We start from the raw sequence: 18,990 nt of genomic DNA on the forward strand, positions 1-18,990 counted from the left end.
CCCAGGCCCCAGAACTAAGCCTCCAGACATCTGACATATATCTAGACATTCCTATATAAATACTCATTAAACTGAATGGTAGGAGTTCAGTACTTGTTGATTTGGGATCATCACATTTAGAGCTAAAAGGGAACACAGAAGGATCATGGGGTCTAACTCCCTCATTTTACAGAAGCAGGAACAAAAGCACAGACCTAAGGTCAAATGATTTGTCCAAGCTCACAAAGGGAGGCAGTGGGCAGCTGGGTTGCTCAGTGGATAGAGCTCAAGACCCGAGTTCAAATCCAGCCTCAGATATTCACTAGCTGTGGGACCCTGGGCAAGTCACTTAACCCTGCTTGCCTCGGTTTTCTCATCTGTAAAATGAGCTGGAGAAGGAAATGACAAACCACTCCAATATCTTTGCCAAGAAAATCCCATGGACAGTATGGTTCATGGGGTCACAAAGAGTCAGACACAACTGAATAACAAGCAGAGCTGAGATTTGGAGGTGAATTGGCCAGGATGGTTCCCAGGACCAGGGAAGAGCCTCTGTCCACAGCCTCAACCCAGAGAGTGTGACTCTGCCCTCAGCCCACTGGAATGGAGGCTAGCATCCTCCCAGGCAGAACTGCAGCCCCTGGTCCCTGGGGCTTTTGTTTTAGGAGGAGGCAGTGCGTCCTGAGCCCTGGAAGGAACTTCTAGGGACTGACCGTTGCTGGGCAACAGGAGGCCTAGAGACTTTATGATGCTTTTGTTTGGGCCTGGAGGAGGAAGGCCAGCTGGTCTCATTAGCCATCCATCCTAAAGGCCTCTAGGGCTCCGTCCCACCCCCAAAGGCCTCCCAGCACTCCATCCCCTCCCAGGCCAATCAGCTGTGAGCTCACCACGGGAGCTTGCACATACTAGGTATTTAACATATATTGTTTTGATTAGAACCCGACTTCACCACCTGTCTGACCTTAGGGAAGTCACTTTATTCCTCTGAGTTTTGAACTCTTCATTTGTAAAAAGGTAAAAAAAAAACAAAAACAAAAACAAAAACCAACAACAACAAGAAAAAACAAAAAAACAAGGTCTGTCCTGCCTTTCCGAATCAGTGCCCATTCTGGCCCACGGTAGTCACCCGCTGGCCCATTTCAAAGCCATACACTTCAACATGAACCCATAGTCCCAAAGAACAACTAATCTTTTTTCACCTCTACCCAGAGTGTTCCTCAACCCTGGGCCTTAGATTCTGAAGACTGGGTTGAGAGAGTTAAGAGTTAAATCAGAAATTCAGCAGACCATGAACAAGCCTTTGCATCTCTGTTCTATCTCTTTCCAGCCAGCTCCTTATGAGCTTGGAAGCACCTGTACAGAGGAGTGTAAGCTGCAGAGAGGTTCTGACCTGCATTGGTAACAGGCATTTCCTCATTCAGACTTCCCTATGCCACGGAAACCATGGGTCTGTGTCCAAAAAAAAATGCTCTATAAATGTGAGTCAGTGTTATTTAAAAGCAAGCCTCTCTTAATTCTAGGACCTTCCCTCTCTTTTTAAAAAATTAATTAATTTAGGGGCACCTAGGTGGCACAGTGGATAGAGCACCAGCCCTGGAGTCAGGAGGACCTGAGTTCAAATCTGGCCTCAGACCAAACACTTGACACTTACTGGCTGCGTGACTCTGGGCAAGTCACTTAACCCCAATTGCCTGAAAATAAAAAAAAATTTTTTTTAAATTAATTAATCTAATTTTAGTTTTCAACAATCACTTCCATAAACTTTTGAGTTTTAAATTTTCTCCCCCTCTCTTCCCAAGATGGTGTGCAATCTGATATATGCTGTATATACACATTCCTATTAAACATATTTTTACATTAGTCATGTTGTAAGGAAGAATTAGAAACAATAGTTCCAAATTGCTCTCCAAAATGGTTGGATCAGTTCACAACTCCACCAACAATGCAGACCTTCCCTCTCTTAATGGTTTCCCATTTATTGTATATATATATATAATATATATATATATATATTTATCTTGTTGGTACATATTGTCTCTCCCATTAGAATGTAAGCTCCTTGAGGGCAGGGACATTTATCTCTTTGTAGCCCCAGTGCTTAGCACAGTTCCTGGCACTTGCAGGTGCTTAATAAATAAAAGTTTATTGATTGACTGATTAAGATCCAGTTCAAGCCCCATCAGCCCTAAGAAGCTCTCCTTCATCATTCCATTCCATACTAAGCAACCCATCCTCTGAACCAACCCATATAGTACTAACTATTGAGAACTTAACTATATGCATCTCACACTATTCACATGTTTGTCCAATTAGACCACCAGGTTACTGATAGCAGGATTGGGTCTTATGCTTTCCCATCTACTCCAGAGAAGTTTTCTTTAATAATATTAGGTATTCTGGGGCAGCAAGGTGGCTCAGTGGATAGAGCTCTGGCCTTGGAGCCAGGAGGACCTAAGTTCAAATGTGGCCTCAGACACTTGACATTTACTAGCTGTGTGAACCTGGGCAAGTCACTTAACTCCGACTGCTTCACCAAAAAGGAAAAAACAAAACAAAAATAATATTATGTATTTTAATGCATTTAAATATGTATTTAATTTCATGTATTTATTTAATTAATTAATCAACTTAATATACCTATTTAAATGCATATATTTTGAGAAGGAGTCCCTAGGCTTCGCCAGACTTTCAAAGGGATCCACGGCACAAAAAAAGGTTAAGAATTCATATAGAGGGAAAAGAGCCCAGGAGAGAGCCTTGGGGGCACACTCAAAGTTAGTGGGAGTAACCTGGATGAAGATCCAGCAAAGGAGACTAAGAAGATGCCATCAGAAGGTAGGAGGAGTAGGGAAGGTCCATAGAATCAGAATGTCAAAGCTCCAAGAGACCTAGAGCCCAGAATGTCAGAGCTGAGTCCTTATAATATAGAACACAAAACATAACAGCTAAAAGAGTTTTCAGAATATAGAATGAGAAAATTAAAATGGACTTTAGGGATCATCTGATCCAGCCTCTTATTTTATGGGTGAGTGACAAAGAAAGCCTTTCCTAAGATCGCATATCAATTCGATGGAAAAGCCAGGACTGGAACCCAGGCCTCCTGACTCTCAACATTTCATGGCTGAGTGATGGATTAGCCACCCAAGAAAGACCAGAGACAGAGCAGCAAGAGAAACTCCTTCCTCCTCCCCATCCCAGCCCCAGGGACTCACATCCAGGGCCTTCTCAGTAGCATGCTCATTAGGACATCCTGGTCGGAGCCGCTCAAAAATCACGGTGTCTGCTCCCTTGGTATATAGCCGGACTGTGCCTTCAGGGTCTCTCACTGCAGGAGAAGAGAGCCCATGTGTCTTCAATGGGTCCCCAGGCAATAATGCAAGGAACCTGAGGAATTTTGGGTGTAGAAGGGTCCCCCAAGCTCCCTCAGAGCTGCAGTCAGCTGGCCAGACCTCTCCTCCCTGCCCTCTCCATCTCTTACATGACTGTTCCCAACCCTTACCCTGGGTATGGGGAGTGACATGTACCAGCAGCTTCAGCTGGGTAAGAAGTAGACAGTGGGTGCCCAAGCATTTCTTGAGCACAGAACTCCAGAGTCTCAGCATGGGAAGAGACATCCCAGGACAGCTGGTCCAATCTTTATCCTCTTTGACACCCCCACCAAACATGCTCAGAGATCTCCAGTGATGGGGGACTCAGTATCTCCCAAGCAACCCATTCTACATGGCAACAGCTTTAACTGTCAGGACATTTTTCCTAACAAGGAATCTCTATCTACATCTCTGTCTGCAACCATCCTCTCTCCCCTCAGTGCTGCCCACTGGGGCCAAGCAGAAAAAATCTAATTATTTTTCCACAGACCTGAGGATGGAGGAAGAGAAACAATCTTTTGACATCTATTGGCCTGGATTCTAATACCCTTCCCCACCCTCCAACATCTTGCTATGTGACCTGGGACAAGTCATTTCCCATCTCTGGGTCTCAGGATCCTCAATCTATCCAATCCCTGCTTGGCTCCTTCCCAGCAGAACCCCTCTGACACCTCCTCATTGAAAGGAAAAGATCCTGAACTCCTGAAGGCAATGTTAGCCAAATTCTAAAGGGTTCCAAACTGTGGACAGGCCCAGCAATGGGCTGGCACGGTAGAGAGAACACTGAAATTGGAGCCCGAGGAATTTGGTTCAAGTTCTACAAATCCCACTTGACTCTTACTTCCTACATGACCAAGGGCAAGTCCCTTAACCTCTCTATGCCTCAGTTTCTTCATCTGCAAAATGGGACTAGATGGTTTCTGAGGGTCTTAATCTATGATCCTATCAGTGGATGTCCAAGGAACACTTCCCAGCCACACATGGGGTATCAGAGACCTGATCAACAGGGGATGATTTTTTTCTAAGCCACTCATGAAGATTATAGTCTGGGACAGAGAGGAGGTGATAGTCTTCATTGATGGAAGAAAGAGTCATACTAATGAAATCACAGATAATACTGAAACTAATTTGGGAGTAAAAAAAAATTTTAAATACATTAAATTAATATTACAAATAATTAATAATTAAGTCATTATTAATGAAATAATTTAGTGTTATTAATAATTAACAACCATTTATTAATTTATTTAGTTAAAATAATTAATTAAATTTAATTAAATAATTATCAATACTAATAATTAAAATAATAAATTAATTAAATTAAGTTATTATGTTTTTAAAAACAGTGATACTAGTAAAAGGCAGCACACACAATCTTTGTCATGATTCCCAAGTTTTTTAGATAGCTATTTTTTACTTGGCTGGCTGGTTGTCGTCCTTCATTCACAAGGAGGCCCAAAATGACATCACTATATGTTGGAGTCAAGGTACAGCATGTCCAACTACGACCAATCAGCGCAATGCAAAATCAGGAGGAACAGGACTTTCAAAATGGCATAACATTGAGGAAAACACTAACTTGGCTTTATTATGGGGCTGACTTAATAGATCAACCCAGTGAAGCAAGAGGCAGGAAGCAGGTAGGTGGGAGTTTGGGTCCGGCCTCTGACAGAATGGAGCTGGGATCCTGGACCAGACACGCGAGCGTCCCTGACAGCTCTCCCAGACTCTCAATTACAGATGAGCTATCAATCTGGGTCAGTGGAGGGGGTTTCCATTCCCCCCACTAAAGGGAAACACTGTTCACTATATGTAAAAACACATAAACAGAGGTGAGGCAGAAAGATAAACCCAGGAATTCCCCCTCTGGTCTCTCTTCAGGCTGTCGGGGTAGGGGGGTGGTGGGAGGGAGCTCCCATGCTTACAGAGCACAGACATCCTCTTTCGGACACTGTTGAAGTCCAACATGGCCAGCACCTGGTAGGTCCTCTGTACACCAAGCTCACTGGTGGTGATGGTGTCCTGAGTCCGGGACAGAAAAACATAACCAAAGTTCCGAGCGGCTGTTACAAGAGCCTCTTCATCTGGAGAAGCTGCCTGGTAGACTAGCTGGCCTAAAGAGAGTAGACATAGACAAGGAAGAAGGAGAGTTAGAAAGAGATAGAGTGCTGGGACTGGAGTCAGGAAGCCTCATCTTCCTGAGTTCAAATCCAGCCTCAGATACTTAGCTGTGTGACCCTGGGCAAGTCACTTAACCTTATTTGCCTCAGTTCCTCATCTATAAAATGAACTGGAGAAGGAAATGACAAACCCCTCTAGTATCTCTACCAAGAAAACCCCAAATGGGGTCGCCCCCCCCAAAAAAATGTGGTCCTGATTGAAAAGACAGAACAAGTGTGCTAAGCATTATGCTAAATATAGGGATACAAAGAAAGACAAAAGACAATCTTTTCCCTCAGGAGCTCACAGTCAGACAACACAGAGAAAAGGGGGTTGATGAGGATGCTAAAAGGGATTGGGTAGGAGTTCCCCAAATGGGGGCACGATGGATTCCAGCAGCCTAGGTGGGGTAGGAGAGAAGGAAATAAGCATTTATTAAATGCCTATCATGTGCCAGTCACTTGCCCTCAAGGAGCTTACCATCTGATGGTGAAGACAGCACATTTAAAAAAAACAGACTGAAAAGCAGTGGAGGGAGGAGTAGCCCAAGTGAGAGCATGATGAATTCCTGTAGCCTGGGTGGGACAGGAAAGAAAGAAACAAATATTTATTAAGCACCTACTGTGTGCCAGGCAATGTGCTAAGTGCTTTACATAACTTCTCTCATTTGACCCTCACAGCCCTGGGAGGTAAGGGCTCTTATTAGCCCCATTTTATAGTTGAGGAAACTGAGGCACACAGAGCTTAAGTGACTTGCCCAGGGGCACATAGCTAGTAAGAGTCTGAAATTGAATTTGAACTCAGTCTTCCTGACTCCAGTCCCAGCGAATCTACTGCATCACCAGCTGCCCTTAGACAGAACTTGAACTCAGTTCACTGCTCTTTCCACAATACTGGACTCCTTTTCCTGAGCCATCTGTAAAGTAAAGGCAGCGGCCCTACAGACCCTGGGCCCTTCCAGAACAAGGATCTTGGTTGCTTAACAGCCCCTGTTGCTCCAGAGCTTTTCCACGACAGCAGAAACTCAAGTTCTGGTGTGTGTTGATAGAGAGGCCACTTCAGCCTTAGGCATGTGCCTCCCAGAGAGGCTTTGAAACAGGAAGGAAGAACAGTATGTCCTAAGAGGTCCTGTGCCAACCTTAAGGGCTCAGCTGACAGCTTGCCACAGGGCAGGGGGCAAAGCCACTCTGGCCTGGGCAGGCCCCAGGTTCATCTGGGTGCTGGTGTGAGGCCCATAGAATTCCAGAGCCTGGATCCTGGTAGCAGCCGGGTGAAACCACTACCACTATTGAGAGCTACTGCTGAAAGCACGGGATTTAGAGTTAGGCAGCCCAAGGTTCAAATCCTGCCTCCAACTCTCTAGCTTTGTAACCATAGCCAAGTCATTTTATCTCTGTGTGTCTGTTTCCTCATTTGTAAAATGAGGATAATAACATCCCTACCACCCATCTCACCAATTCTTGGCGAGGCACAGAGGAGGTTAAGGATACAAAGGGCTTTGCAGACCTGAAAGTGCTACATTAGCACCAGCTATTACAATCAATACATTTGTGACTCATTGTATGCTACCTGGTAGAGTTGACAGTTATTAAGTAACACTATGCCAGGCACTGTTCCAGGGGTTCTGGAAACAAAGACAGAAATCCAATAGTCCTGGGTCTCGGGGTACTTACATTCTAATATGGAGACAGAGAGAGCACAGATACAACTAGGGGACTCAGGAAAGGCTTTCCAACAAACATTAATTATATAAGCTAAGGGCCCTCTTTCATCTGGGTTCCACATTCTAAAAGTCCTTCCAGTTCTCATACTTGATATTCTAAGCTCTGATATCCTGTATTCTAAGGGCCCTCCCAGTGTTGACATTCTGTGTTCTAAAGGCCTTCCCACTGCTCACATCCTGTGTTCTAAGGGCCCTCCCAGCTCTGACATCCTGTGTTCTAAGGACCCTCTCAGTGCTGACATTCTGTGTTCCAAGGGCCCTCCCAGTGCTGACATTCTGTGTTCCAAGGGCCCTCCCAGTACTGACATTCTGTGTTTTAAAGGCCCTCCCAGCACTGACATCCTGTGTTCTAAAAGCCCTCCCTGCTCTGACTTCCTGTGTTCTAAGGGCCCTTCCAGCTCTGACATTCTGTATTATAATGGCCTTCTCATTGCTGACATCCTGTGCTCTAAGCACCCTCCCAGCTCTGACATTCTTTGTTCTAAGGGCCCTCCCAGCTCTGACATTCTTTGTTCTAAGGGCCTTCCCAGCTCTGACACTCTGTTTTCCAAGGGCTCTCCCAGCTCTGACATTCTGTGTTCTAAATGTCCTCCTTACAGTGAGGTTCTACACTTCAAGGACTCTCCCAGTTCCACTGAAACTAGATCCCTGCTACTAATTATCTGTGTGACTTTGGGCAAGTGACTTGACTTTTCTGGGCCTCAGTTTCCTCGTGCTTAAAAAGAAGAGGCTGGACTCCACTGCTTTTCAGAGTCCTTCCTGCTCCAGACTGATGATCTGTGCAGTTCCACATTCTAAGGCACTCACTCCCTTCCTTCTCAAGCAAATGAGTTCACTGCCTTGTCAAATGAGATATTTGTAAACTGATTAGTAAATGCTTATTCCCTGCTCCCTTTATCCCTTGGGCCTCAACAGTGCCTGGGCCTGGGGAAGGCTTCCTACTCTCTGACCTTTCCAACGATCTGGTAAATATCTCACTAATGTCCATCCCTGAGCCTGTCTCAACCTAATGGGTCATTGAATTAATGGCTACTTTGAGTGAATAAATGTGTAAGGCATTAATTACGTACTTACTGTATGCATGCCATTGGGGATGCAAAAACAAGTGTTTTCTTCGTTTAGGTCATAGGACCATAGACTAGAGCTGGAAGGGACTCTAGCAGTCAGCTAGTACATCATTTGACAGAGAAGGAAACAGAGGCTGAGAGATGAGGCTTGTCCAGGATCACATGAGGAAGTATCTTAGATAGAGTTCAAACCTGGGTATCTCTGACTACAAGCACTTCAAATAGGATACACTAAGGTTTGCAAAGTGATTAAAAGCATGCCTTCCCACATCTTTTCAAGGGTTCTCAATGAAATAAAACAGAAACAAAGCCACTTCCCTGTGTTTCTGAGTGAAACAAGGTTTCAACAATCTCACTTCCCCCATTTCTTTAAAGGTACCTGCTAATAGCAGCTGCCCTTCCCCCACACTGATCAGTCCCTGGGCCTGGGCACCTCTCACCATCCTTCTCCTCCACCATGACAGTATGGCACAGGGCCAGCAGCCGCCAGAACTCTCGGACCACCTTGTCCTCATCCTCCCGGATGGCTATTAGGAGTGAGGGATCATAGAACACCAACTTCCCATCTGCATACTTGTTCCAACTCAAAGAGACAGCCTGTGGGTGAAACAGGGATGGGGAATGAGGAAATGGGGGAGAGAGATGGAGATGGAGATGGAGACAGACAGAGACAAACAGAGAGAGGGAGGGAGGAAGGGAGAGAGAAAGAGGGAGAGAGACAGAGAAAGACAGGGAAAGGAGGGAGAAGGAGGGGGAGAGAGAGAGAGAGAGAGAGAGCCCAACAGACTTTCTGGGAGACCAGAGATTCAATGTGGTAAAGTGGAAAAAACCTTACGTTCTAAGGGCCCTCCTAGCTCTGACATTCCCTGCTCTCTATTCTAAGGGTCCTTGCAGTTCCAACATTCCCTGTTCTTCTCTATTCTAAGGATGCTCCCAGTTCCAACCTTCCATGTTCTTTTTTCTAAGGGCCCTCTCGGCTCTGACATTCCCTGTTCTAAGGGCCCTCCCAGCCTGACATCCTGTGTTCTAAAGGCCCTCCTCAATCTAAAATTCTACCTTGATTGTCATCCAAGATCTGCTCCAGAATTAACAAGACAAGTTGCTTAATGTTCACCCATCTATAAAATGCTGGGGTTGCCCTGTTTTAAAGGATCATTAGACCACGTTTGGGAAGAACTTGAGGTAGTTTTAGCCCAACTACTTAATTTTCCAGAGGAGGAATCTGAGGTCCAGAAAGGCTAAGCGAATTGCCCAGCTAGGTCACCCAGCAAGTAAGAGGCCAAGTGGCATTTGAACCCAGGTCCTCCAGCCCTCAAGCCTGGTCTCTTTCCTAGGCACCTCGCTGAGTGCCCAGGATGTTTTTCTAGTCACAGAGTATTCAGGTGTCTAATAACTACCTGCTGAAGAGAACAGGCTGGGTAGGCAAGTTCTTTGGCAACACACCACATTCCTTTTATTTATTTTATTCTTTAACTCCCATAGCCAACAGTAAATTTGATAAGCCAAAGAGTCCAAGAGAAGGGGAGAAGATGCAGAAAAACAAGAAAACTTCACTCAAAAGGACCAACAGGGGTGGATCAGCCTGAATTAGAGAATATTTTTTAAAGGAAAATGTTTTCTGGTTTCAACACAAGACTCATTTGCCATTAGCCGCATCTAGCCACAAAGGACAACTGATGCCATCTACCTGTTTGTTGACCAAAGGATGGGGAAGGTGAAGGAAATGAACATTGTTTTATATTGGAACAAGAACTCTCTAGCCCCCTGGTCCCACTAGACAATGCTCTGTCCCCCAGACATGCCTGGTGCTCACCCATTTCCATGCCCTCTCCTTCTATTTATGCTCTTCCTCATGATTCTTAAGGGACCCTTTCAGTTCTGAAACTTGGTGTTCTGTGTTCTAAAACAGGCCTGCACAACATACTGCCCACGGGCCACTTTGTCAAGCGGCAAACAGCCCCAGGGCCTATGTTGTGCAGGCCTGTTCTAAAGACTCTTCTAGATCTCCCAACCTTTGTTTTAGGTCCTGAGGTCTTTCCGGTATCCTTCTGCTATCCTGTGTTCTAAGGTCAATCCCAATTCTGACATTCTGTATTCTAAGGGTCCTCCCAACTCTGACATCCTATGTTCTAAGGACCCTCCCAACTCTGCCATTCTCAGATGCTATGGCTGGACAAAAATCCCCCCACCTTGGTAATCCCACCCCCTATACAAAATCAGGGCCCCCTGGTTCTGGGCCCGGGCCAAGATCAGACTCACCTGCAAGCTCTCCCCACTATTTTCATCTGTACCTAGACAAGAAATACAGCTTCAGTTTTTACTTTCAAGGATGGGTCTTGGATCCCTTGGTTGGGAGACCCACCACCTCATTCCCTTTCTTAAAGGAGCTAAGCAGGTGATAAAGGGAAAACCAAACTTTAGCAGGACAGGAGGAGCTCTGAAGTCCCTTCCAAAGGAAGAGTCTAGCTCAGAACCGATCAGGATTAGATGCTGGGATCTGCCACTGACTCAATGTGTGACCTTGGGTAAGTCCCTAGTTCTCTCTGAGTCTCCATTTCCTTCTGCATGAAATTAGGGCTTGGCTTCAATCAAAGGCTCTTAATTGATTTTGTATTGGAGGCACCACAGTGAAGAGAGCACTGTGCCTAGAGTCAGGGAGACCTGAGTTCAACGTGGCCTCAGACGCTTAATAGCTATATGACCTTGGACAAGTCACTCATCTGCCATCAGCCTCAGTTTCCTCAACTGTGAAATGAAGATCATAACAGCACCTACCTCCCAGGGTAATTGTGAGGATCAAATGAGATACTTGTAAAGTGCTTAAGCACAGTACCTGACACACAGTAAGTGCTTCATAATAAATGGTTCTACCCTTCTGGGACCCCTTTGGCAGGCTTGCTGAAGCCTATGGACCTCTTCTCAGAATAATATTTTTTAAATGCATAAGATAAAATCCATGGACTACAAAGAAATCCAATTACATTGAAATAAAGATGTTTTTCTCCCATCTAAGTTCACAGATCTTTTGAAATCCATACACTGACCCTCAATTAAGGACCCCTGGCCTGCATGATCTTGACTGTCCCTTCTGGCTCTAAGATATTGATTTCCTAAGTCAATGTGGCAGAGTAAGGAATGTGGTTCAGTACAATAGACTTTAGGAATCAGGGGGTGCCCCAGATGTGCCACGGTGGGCAGGGAGTGGATAGGCCTCGTGTGGGGAGGTAAAGGTAAGATATCTGTGAAGGACTGGTGGAGTGGTCTGAGATCCAGTGATTCCTGCAAGACACACCTAGGATAGCTTTGCAAAGTCCTTTGCAGACACTATCTCATTTAAGCCTTACAAGAACCCTGGGAGGTAGGTCTATTATGAGGAAACTGAGGCTCAGAGAGGTCCCCCTGACTTGCCTGTAGTCACACAGTGGAAGTGGGATTTGATCCCAGGCCTCTCCTGACTCCAGGCTGAATCCTTTCCCCACTTCCCCAGGCCTCCTCTCTAATATTACTGATAGCTAGCATTTACATAGGGCTTACAGGTTTGCAGAGCCCTTTCCATATAGCACCTCATTTGATCCTCACAACAAACCTGGGAGTCAAATGCTGTTATTATCCTCATTTTACAGATGAGGAAAGTGAGGCAGGAGGAGGTGAAGGGATTTGCCCAAGGTCACACAATTAGCCAATGACTGAGACAGGATTCAAATACAGGTATTCTTGAATTCAGGTCCTATAAGAGAGCTGTCTGACTGCCTCTAGGGGTAGGGTTTAAGGTTCCTGGTGGAGCCTGGGCAACAAAGTTTATCCTGGAGGGTCTGGGCAGGGCACGCAACAGAGTCTGGGATGGAAGATTAGAATGGAAAGGAGGCCTAACTCAGGTTGGGGGAAGGGGGAGAGGAAGTGGTGTCCCTGTAGGGACAGAGGTCACTATTCACCATAAGTCAGCCCATTGATGCAGCATTTCTTGAAGGTCATAATGTTCTGGGTCAGGGTCCCTGTCTTGTCGGAGAAGATATACTCAATCTGTCCCAGCTGGTCATTGAGGCTGGTACTCCGGGCCTTTGCCGGCATGTCCAGGGGCGAGTAGTACATCTCCAGGTCCCAGTTGATGAAGCAGCTATTCACCAGATAGATAAACTCAAAACTGCAAAGGAGTGAGACAAGGCACAGCTACTGAAAGCCTGAGAAGGGACTAAAGTCCGATGGTCCAGCCCAGGCCCCTGCCCAGAGCCATGCCTGGGAAAGGAAAAATTGGAGGCATTCCCCCAAACCACATCTTGGAAGAATAATTATAATTAATATTGTTATAAATGATTAGTTTTTTTCATTGATATAGCATTTCAAGTTTTATAAAGTACTTTTCTCACAACAAAACAGTGAGGCAGACAATAACAATTATTAGCCACAATAACCACATTTATATAGTACTCTGAAGCTTGCAAAAATACTTCAGATCCACACTGCTATTCACAAAGATATCAATACAAGAACCAGAACTCGAGTTTTCTGATTCCAAGCTCGGTGTTCTTACCCCTCCACCACACTGCTCTTGTGCCCTGATGGGACAGGGCAGAAGCACAGAGGCATCCAATGGGAGAGAAAGAGGAGACACCCAATATGCATGGGCACTCTCAGAACTAGAGGCCAGATGGTATAGAGGATAGGCCGGGTCTTCCTCTGATGTATCTGCCCAGGGCCACTTGACGTCACCAACCAATCACTATCCATGATGGAAGCTTCCATACCCGGAGTTCTCTACATTGATGAAACCATGGGCCCATAACAGCCTCCCCACCAAAAAATTTTTTTAATTAGTTAATCAATTTTAAAATTTATTTGAGAAAGCAACCACCAATTGAGAAAGGAAGCAGTACGACACCCATTATATCCTACCAAAAAATTATTAGAACATTAAACAGGCTTGTTCAAATAATTATTTTGGGTCTGGAGATCAAGGAAACCTGAGTTTAAATCAGGCTTCAGACACTTATTAGCTATGAGACCCTAAGCAAATCACGAAAAAAAAAAATCACTGTTTGTCTCAGTTTCCTCAACTGTAAAATGGGGATAATTATAGCACCTACCTCCCAGGTTGTTGTGAGGATAAAATGAAATAATATTTGTAAAGTGGTTAGCACAGCACATGGCATATAGCAGGCCTTGTGTAAATGTTGTTGTTTTTTGCAATGTTATTATTATAACATCAGTATAAAGGATAACATTAGAATATATAATATAATATAAAATATTATTATAAAAATGTTGTTGTTGTAAAGCCTTATAGATGAATAAGGCACTGGGCCTGAAGTCAGGAAGACCTGAGTTCAAATTCAGTCTCAGACACTTACAAGCTGTGTGATCCTGGGCAAGTTACTTAACCTAGGTCAACCTCAGTTTCCTCAACTATAAAACTGAAGCAATACAAGTTATGCCTCCCAGGGGTGTTGTGAAGATATAATAATAATGATGATGAAATGGTTATTATTATTAAAGCATTTATATAGCAGCTACTATGTGCCAGGCACTGGGCTAAGTTTTCCTGTCACGTTGTAGAGGGAAAACCAAGGGCCCAAGAATCAGGAGACCTGGAGACTAATCCTAGCCCAGTTCATTTCACTTCAAAAACATTCCTTCATGATGGATCAAGAGGCCAAGTGGAGAAGGAAGATCATTCCAGATGGAGGGGACAACCTGTACAAAGGTTCAGGGGTGGCAAAGGGCGTGTTGAGGTCAAGGGCAGTTTGGCTGGAGTATAGAGTAAATGAAAAGGAGTAATAAGTTTGGAAAAATAAGTGGGAGCCAGATGATGGAGGGTTTGAAATGTCGGATTAAGCAGACTACATTTTATTCTAGCAGCAGAAGGGATACACTGAAGATTTCTGAGCAAGAAGTGACATGTTCTAACCTACTAACTAACTGTGTGACTTTGGGTAAGTCATTATCCCACTGTGGACTTTGAATTAAGAGAGTGGACTACATGACTTCTAAGGCCTTCTATTTCTAAAGTCATTCTATGTCTAATAACTCTCTCAGGGCTAACACTATATTCTAAAGTCCTTCTGTCTTTGATATTCCATGTTCTAAGATCCCTTCCAGCCCAGAAATTTTATGTCCTAAGGCTCTCTCAGCTCCGATATTCTTACTATATACTAAGGTTCCTTTTAAATGTAACATTCACTGTTCTAAGGTCTCTCCCAGCTCTGACATTCTGTGTTCTAAGGTGCCCCTCAGCTCTGACATGCTGTGTTCTAAGGGCCCTCCCAACTGTGACATGCTATGTTCTAAGAGCCCTCCCAGCTCTGACATCCTGTGCTCTAAGAGCCCTCCCAGCTCTGACATCCTCTGATCTTCAAGTCAAGTCTGGATGGTCAGTTCCTGAGCTATGGTACAGGGAAGTCCTGTGCAGACACAGGTCAGACTGACTTCTGAAGACCTCTCCCAAGCTGAGATTGTATGCTCTCACTAGTTTCATCCTCCCTGAGCCTCAGCTTCCTCACTTGCCCACATCCCACCCTCCCAGGCCTCTACTGCCTCTCCCATTGGCTTACGTGATGTAGAGGGACATTGGCACAATGATACTGAGCAGGATCATGAAGCTCCAGAAGGTAAGGAAGGCCTCCCGAGCTGGGGATGAACTGCTGTGGAAGGCAGCCAGGTATCGGTGCTTGGTCTGTAAATCCACCACCAGGAAGCCAAAGGCCACGGCCAGGCAAAAAGAGAGCACCACCAAAATCAGGAATATCTGTGGAGGGAGGCAGCAGGGGTCAGGATGGCCAGAGAAGGAAGTGGGGGGGTATGCTACAGGTGCTCTAGAAGGAGAGGGTGGTCCCAGGTGTTCTAGAATGGGAGGGGGAGCCATGAGTGTTCTAGAAGGGAAAGGGGGGGCACAGGTGTTCTGGAAGGGGAGCGGGAGTCACAGTTGCTCTAGAAGGGGAGGGGGAGCTACAGGTGCTCTAGAAGAAAGGCCACAAGAGTTCTAGAAGCAGGCCATTGGTATTTTTGAAGGGAGAGGTGTTGGTGTTCTAAGAGAAGACTTGCAGGTATTCTAGAAAGGAGAGCCATGGGTATTCTAGAAGATGCGACAGCTTTCCAAGAATGGTAAGTCACATGCATCCTACACAGCTTAGAGAAGCCCAAAGATGATCCAGAAAGGAGACCCATAGGTATCTTATAAGAGGAGCCACCGGAGGGGCAGCTAAGTGGCGCAGTGGATAGAGCTCCAGCCTTGGAGTCAGGAAGATCTGAGTTCAAATATGGCCTCTGACACTTGACACTTACTATCTGTGTGACCCTGGGCAAGTCACTTAACCCTGACTGCCTCACTAAAAAGGAAAAAAAAAAAAGAGGAGGAGCCACAGGCAATTCTAGATAGTCTGGAGGACCTTACAAGATGTTCTAGAAGGTGTATGTTCTAGAGTTGTTCTGAAGGGGATCCCCAGTGTTCTAGATAGCTTGGGGGAGAGGAATGAGAAAAGTCCAAGGGTCTGTCCCAGGACCCCAGGAATAGCCACCATCACAGCTGGCATGTCCATAGCACATCAGGGTTTACAAGGTGGTCTCAAGTTCAAGTAACTGAAGTCTTCTTTGGTGCACCCTGACTAAGCCCCCTCCTTCCTTGGAAGGCCTGGTTAACTGGTTCTCCTTGCCTGCCTAAGCCCCAGACTGACACAGTCTCTATGCTTGAGGTCTTGATCCCTGGTGTCAGACCTCCCCAACCCTGACAAGCTGTTTGAAGAACCCCCAGGATCCCAGAATATCAGAAAAGAAGGAAGGAGGAGGAAGAGGAAAAAAAAGAAGGAGGAGGAGGAGGAAGAAGAAGAATGTATTTTTAAAGTATGTTAAGGTTTTCAAAACATTAGCTATACATATATTATCTCATTTGATCCTTACAACAACCCTGGCAAGTAAATGATATTATTATGCTCATTTTACAGATGAGAAAACTGAGGCTGAGAGAGATTAAACTACCTGCTCAGGTTCAAACAACCAGCAAGTGGCTGGGGCTGGATCTGAGCTTGTCTTACTGACTCCAAGCCCAAAACTCTATCCACTGTTCCCCAGGCTGACCGTATCATGAGCTAGACGAGTTTTTTGAGGCCACGCGTAGTCCAACCTCATCATTTTACAAAGGAGGAAAGTGAGCCCCAGGGAGATGAAGAAGTGACTTTAGCCCTAGAGAGATTTGAACTCTTATCCTCTGATCCTAGAACCAGGGTTCTTTTCCCTATACTGGAATTCCCTCTACAACCCCTGACCCCGTCACCTGTGTAACTTTAGGCAAAATCACTTCTAGCTCTCTAGGCTTCAGTTTCCTCATTTGAGGAAGTGGGATTCTAGACCTCAGAATCTCACCAGAACCTACAGCCTCTGCTTGGAGAAATATCTGATGAGGGGGAACAACTATTTTTTTTTAGTCAGATTACATAGCTCTAAGTGTCTAGACCTGTTTATTGATCCAGGGAACTCCCAGTAAAGAAACTCCCTCTACCAATACATGGCACCTTGGAGAGCTGCCAGAGACACTAGGAGGCTGGGTTGAGCCCAGAGTCCCACAGCCAGGACGGAGACTTGAGCCTGGGCCTTCCAGAATCAGAGGATGCCTCCTAAGTCTTTCCTTCCTTGAGCCTAAAATTCCACAGCTTCCACCCAATGCTCCTGGTTCCGCCCCGGCACAAGAATAACAAGGCAAATCCCTCTTCTACACGAGTAGTGACGATGTCTACCCTAACTTCTCCCTTCTTCAAACTAATCGACCCTCTTTTGGCATGGTGTCTAGTCTCCTCCCTAGCTAGAGACCACATGGTAATCACTCTTCTCTGCATACTCTAGCTTCTCAAAGTCTTTCCTAAAATGCGTCACCCAAAATGGAACACAATAAGACAGTAAGACCAGCATCTCCTTCAGTCTGGACACTACATTTCTTTTAATACAGCCCAAGGCCACATTGGCTTTTTAGCAGCTAGGTCTATGGAGTCAGAGCAAGCTTGCAGTCCACTAAAACCCCCAGATCTTTTTCACCAAAAAACCCGTTGCCTAATGACACCTCCTCCTTGTGAGGAGGTTCCTTTCTGAACCCCAATGAAAGAATTTACCTTTTTCTTTATTTTATTTGATCAGATTTGGCCTGTTGTTCTAGCCTTTGGGCAGCCAGACTGTCATCCAATATTATTAGCTGGCCTTCTATCAGCTACAAATTTGAGAAATATGCAATCCAACTCTTTATCCAAGTCATTGGATGTTGGACAGTCCAACGCCAAGGACAGATCTCTGGGGCATTCCCCAAAAGACACTTCCTCCAGAGTTTATATTGACCCTTATTGCCTATCTTTGGGTCTTGTCATTTGAAAAGCTCCAAATTCACTTCATTCTACTGTTACCTTTAGTAAATGGTTAAACAAATAATTAACTATTATCTTACATTATCTTCACTTAACTCTACTAAGATTTAGCCCACATTCTTTTAACTGCAATTCAAGAAATATTTTTAAGCACCTAGTAATTACAAAGCACTGTGCTTGGCCCCAAGGGGGACAGACAAGAAATAGTGCTTTCCCTGAGAGAGCTGGAGCACCAGATCTCCTTTCACCCACAAAGTAGCATGAGACTCTTGGCCAAATGTTTTGTTAAAGTCCTAGCACAGCATTCCCCTGAGCCATATCCCCAGGCTGTGAGATCAAATTGTATCTATTATATCTTATTTGAATCACAGGCCCCACTGAATTTCCTTCAGAGTTTCCATTTTGGTAAGAAAGTACCTAGGTAGGAGAGCTCTGGGTGACTTATAAGCCTACATTCTCAGCCCCCTCAATGTGCCTGCCACCTGGCTGCCCCAATGCCAAGCTCTGCCCCACACACACCCTGCTGAGCCTGCCTGATACTAAATCTCTGCTTATTTGGATGCCCACTTACTTCCTATTTTCAGACAGCCCCAATGCTCCGCCCATCTGCCTAGACTTCCTCCTGTTCTCCAAGGCTGTGACTCTGACCAGATCACCTTACCCCACCCCATTGGGTCTGTCTGGTCCCTAATCCCAATCACCTCTAGTGCCAAGGCCAGCAGGGCAGGGGTCACCAAGTCAAGTCCCCAAGAAATATGAGGGCCACCCTGGGAGGATGGGGGAGGGGGTGGACTTCGAAGGAGACAAAGGAACAAGAATTGTAGTGCACAATCATACTGGAAGGGGCCTTAGAAATCATCTTATCCCACCTCCTCATTTTGCAAATGTGGAAATGCAAAGGGGAAATTACTTGCTCAAGGTCACATGGCAAGTCAGTAGCAGAACAGGGAACTAGAACCCATCTCTTCAGGGGCTCTTCCTACCGCCTCTGAGACTCCTCAAAGGACCAGGGAGGAGAGTGGGCGGGGGGGGCGGTAAGGGAAGGATGGCCAGGTCAGCCAGCTAACACCACTCACAATAATGACAAGTTTGTTCATCAGCAGGTCCAGCTTCGTCCTCTTCAGCTTAATTTTCCCACAGTTCTTCATAATCTTGGAATCAAAACCTGGTGGGAGGGTATGAGAAAGAGGGGCTCACCAGGAGCTGGCCACTGGGTTAATGCCATAGAATTATGGGATGTCAGAGCTTCGAAGGCCCTTAGGACCCAGGATGTCAGAGCTGGGAGGGCCCTTAGGACCCAGGATGTCAGAGCTGGGAGGGCCCTTAGAACACAGGAGGTCAGAACTGGGAGGGCCCTT

At 45.5% G+C, this 18,990-nt stretch overlaps 1 protein-coding gene across 2 annotated transcripts in view; it reads right to left on the reverse strand.

Moving 5' to 3' along the window:
* The window catches only part of ATP8B3 (ATPase phospholipid transporting 8B3), an 81,425-nt gene that overhangs the window by 25,428 nt on the left and 37,007 nt on the right, over positions 1 to 18,990 (reverse strand). For both annotated transcript variants that reach the window (XM_027853214.1, XM_027853213.1), the window contains exons 11-17: positions 18,709 to 18,797; positions 14,843 to 15,036; positions 12,230 to 12,438; positions 10,557 to 10,588; positions 8,738 to 8,894; positions 5,273 to 5,461; positions 3,192 to 3,304 (exon numbers count right to left, since the gene is read on the reverse strand). In XM_027853214.1, the coding sequence (XP_027709015.1) occupies positions 3,192 to 3,304; positions 5,273 to 5,461; positions 8,738 to 8,894; positions 10,557 to 10,588; positions 12,230 to 12,438; positions 14,843 to 15,036; positions 18,709 to 18,797 (983 nt within the window). The remainder of the gene's footprint in view (positions 1 to 3,191; positions 3,305 to 5,272; positions 5,462 to 8,737; positions 8,895 to 10,556; positions 10,589 to 12,229; positions 12,439 to 14,842; positions 15,037 to 18,708; positions 18,798 to 18,990) is intronic.

Source organism: Vombatus ursinus, unplaced genomic scaffold, assembly GCF_900497805.2.
Source record: "Vombatus ursinus unplaced genomic scaffold, bare-nosed wombat genome assembly UNPS02009918.1, whole genome shotgun sequence".
In the NCBI taxonomy this organism is placed as follows: domain Eukaryota; kingdom Metazoa; phylum Chordata; class Mammalia; order Diprotodontia; family Vombatidae; genus Vombatus; species Vombatus ursinus.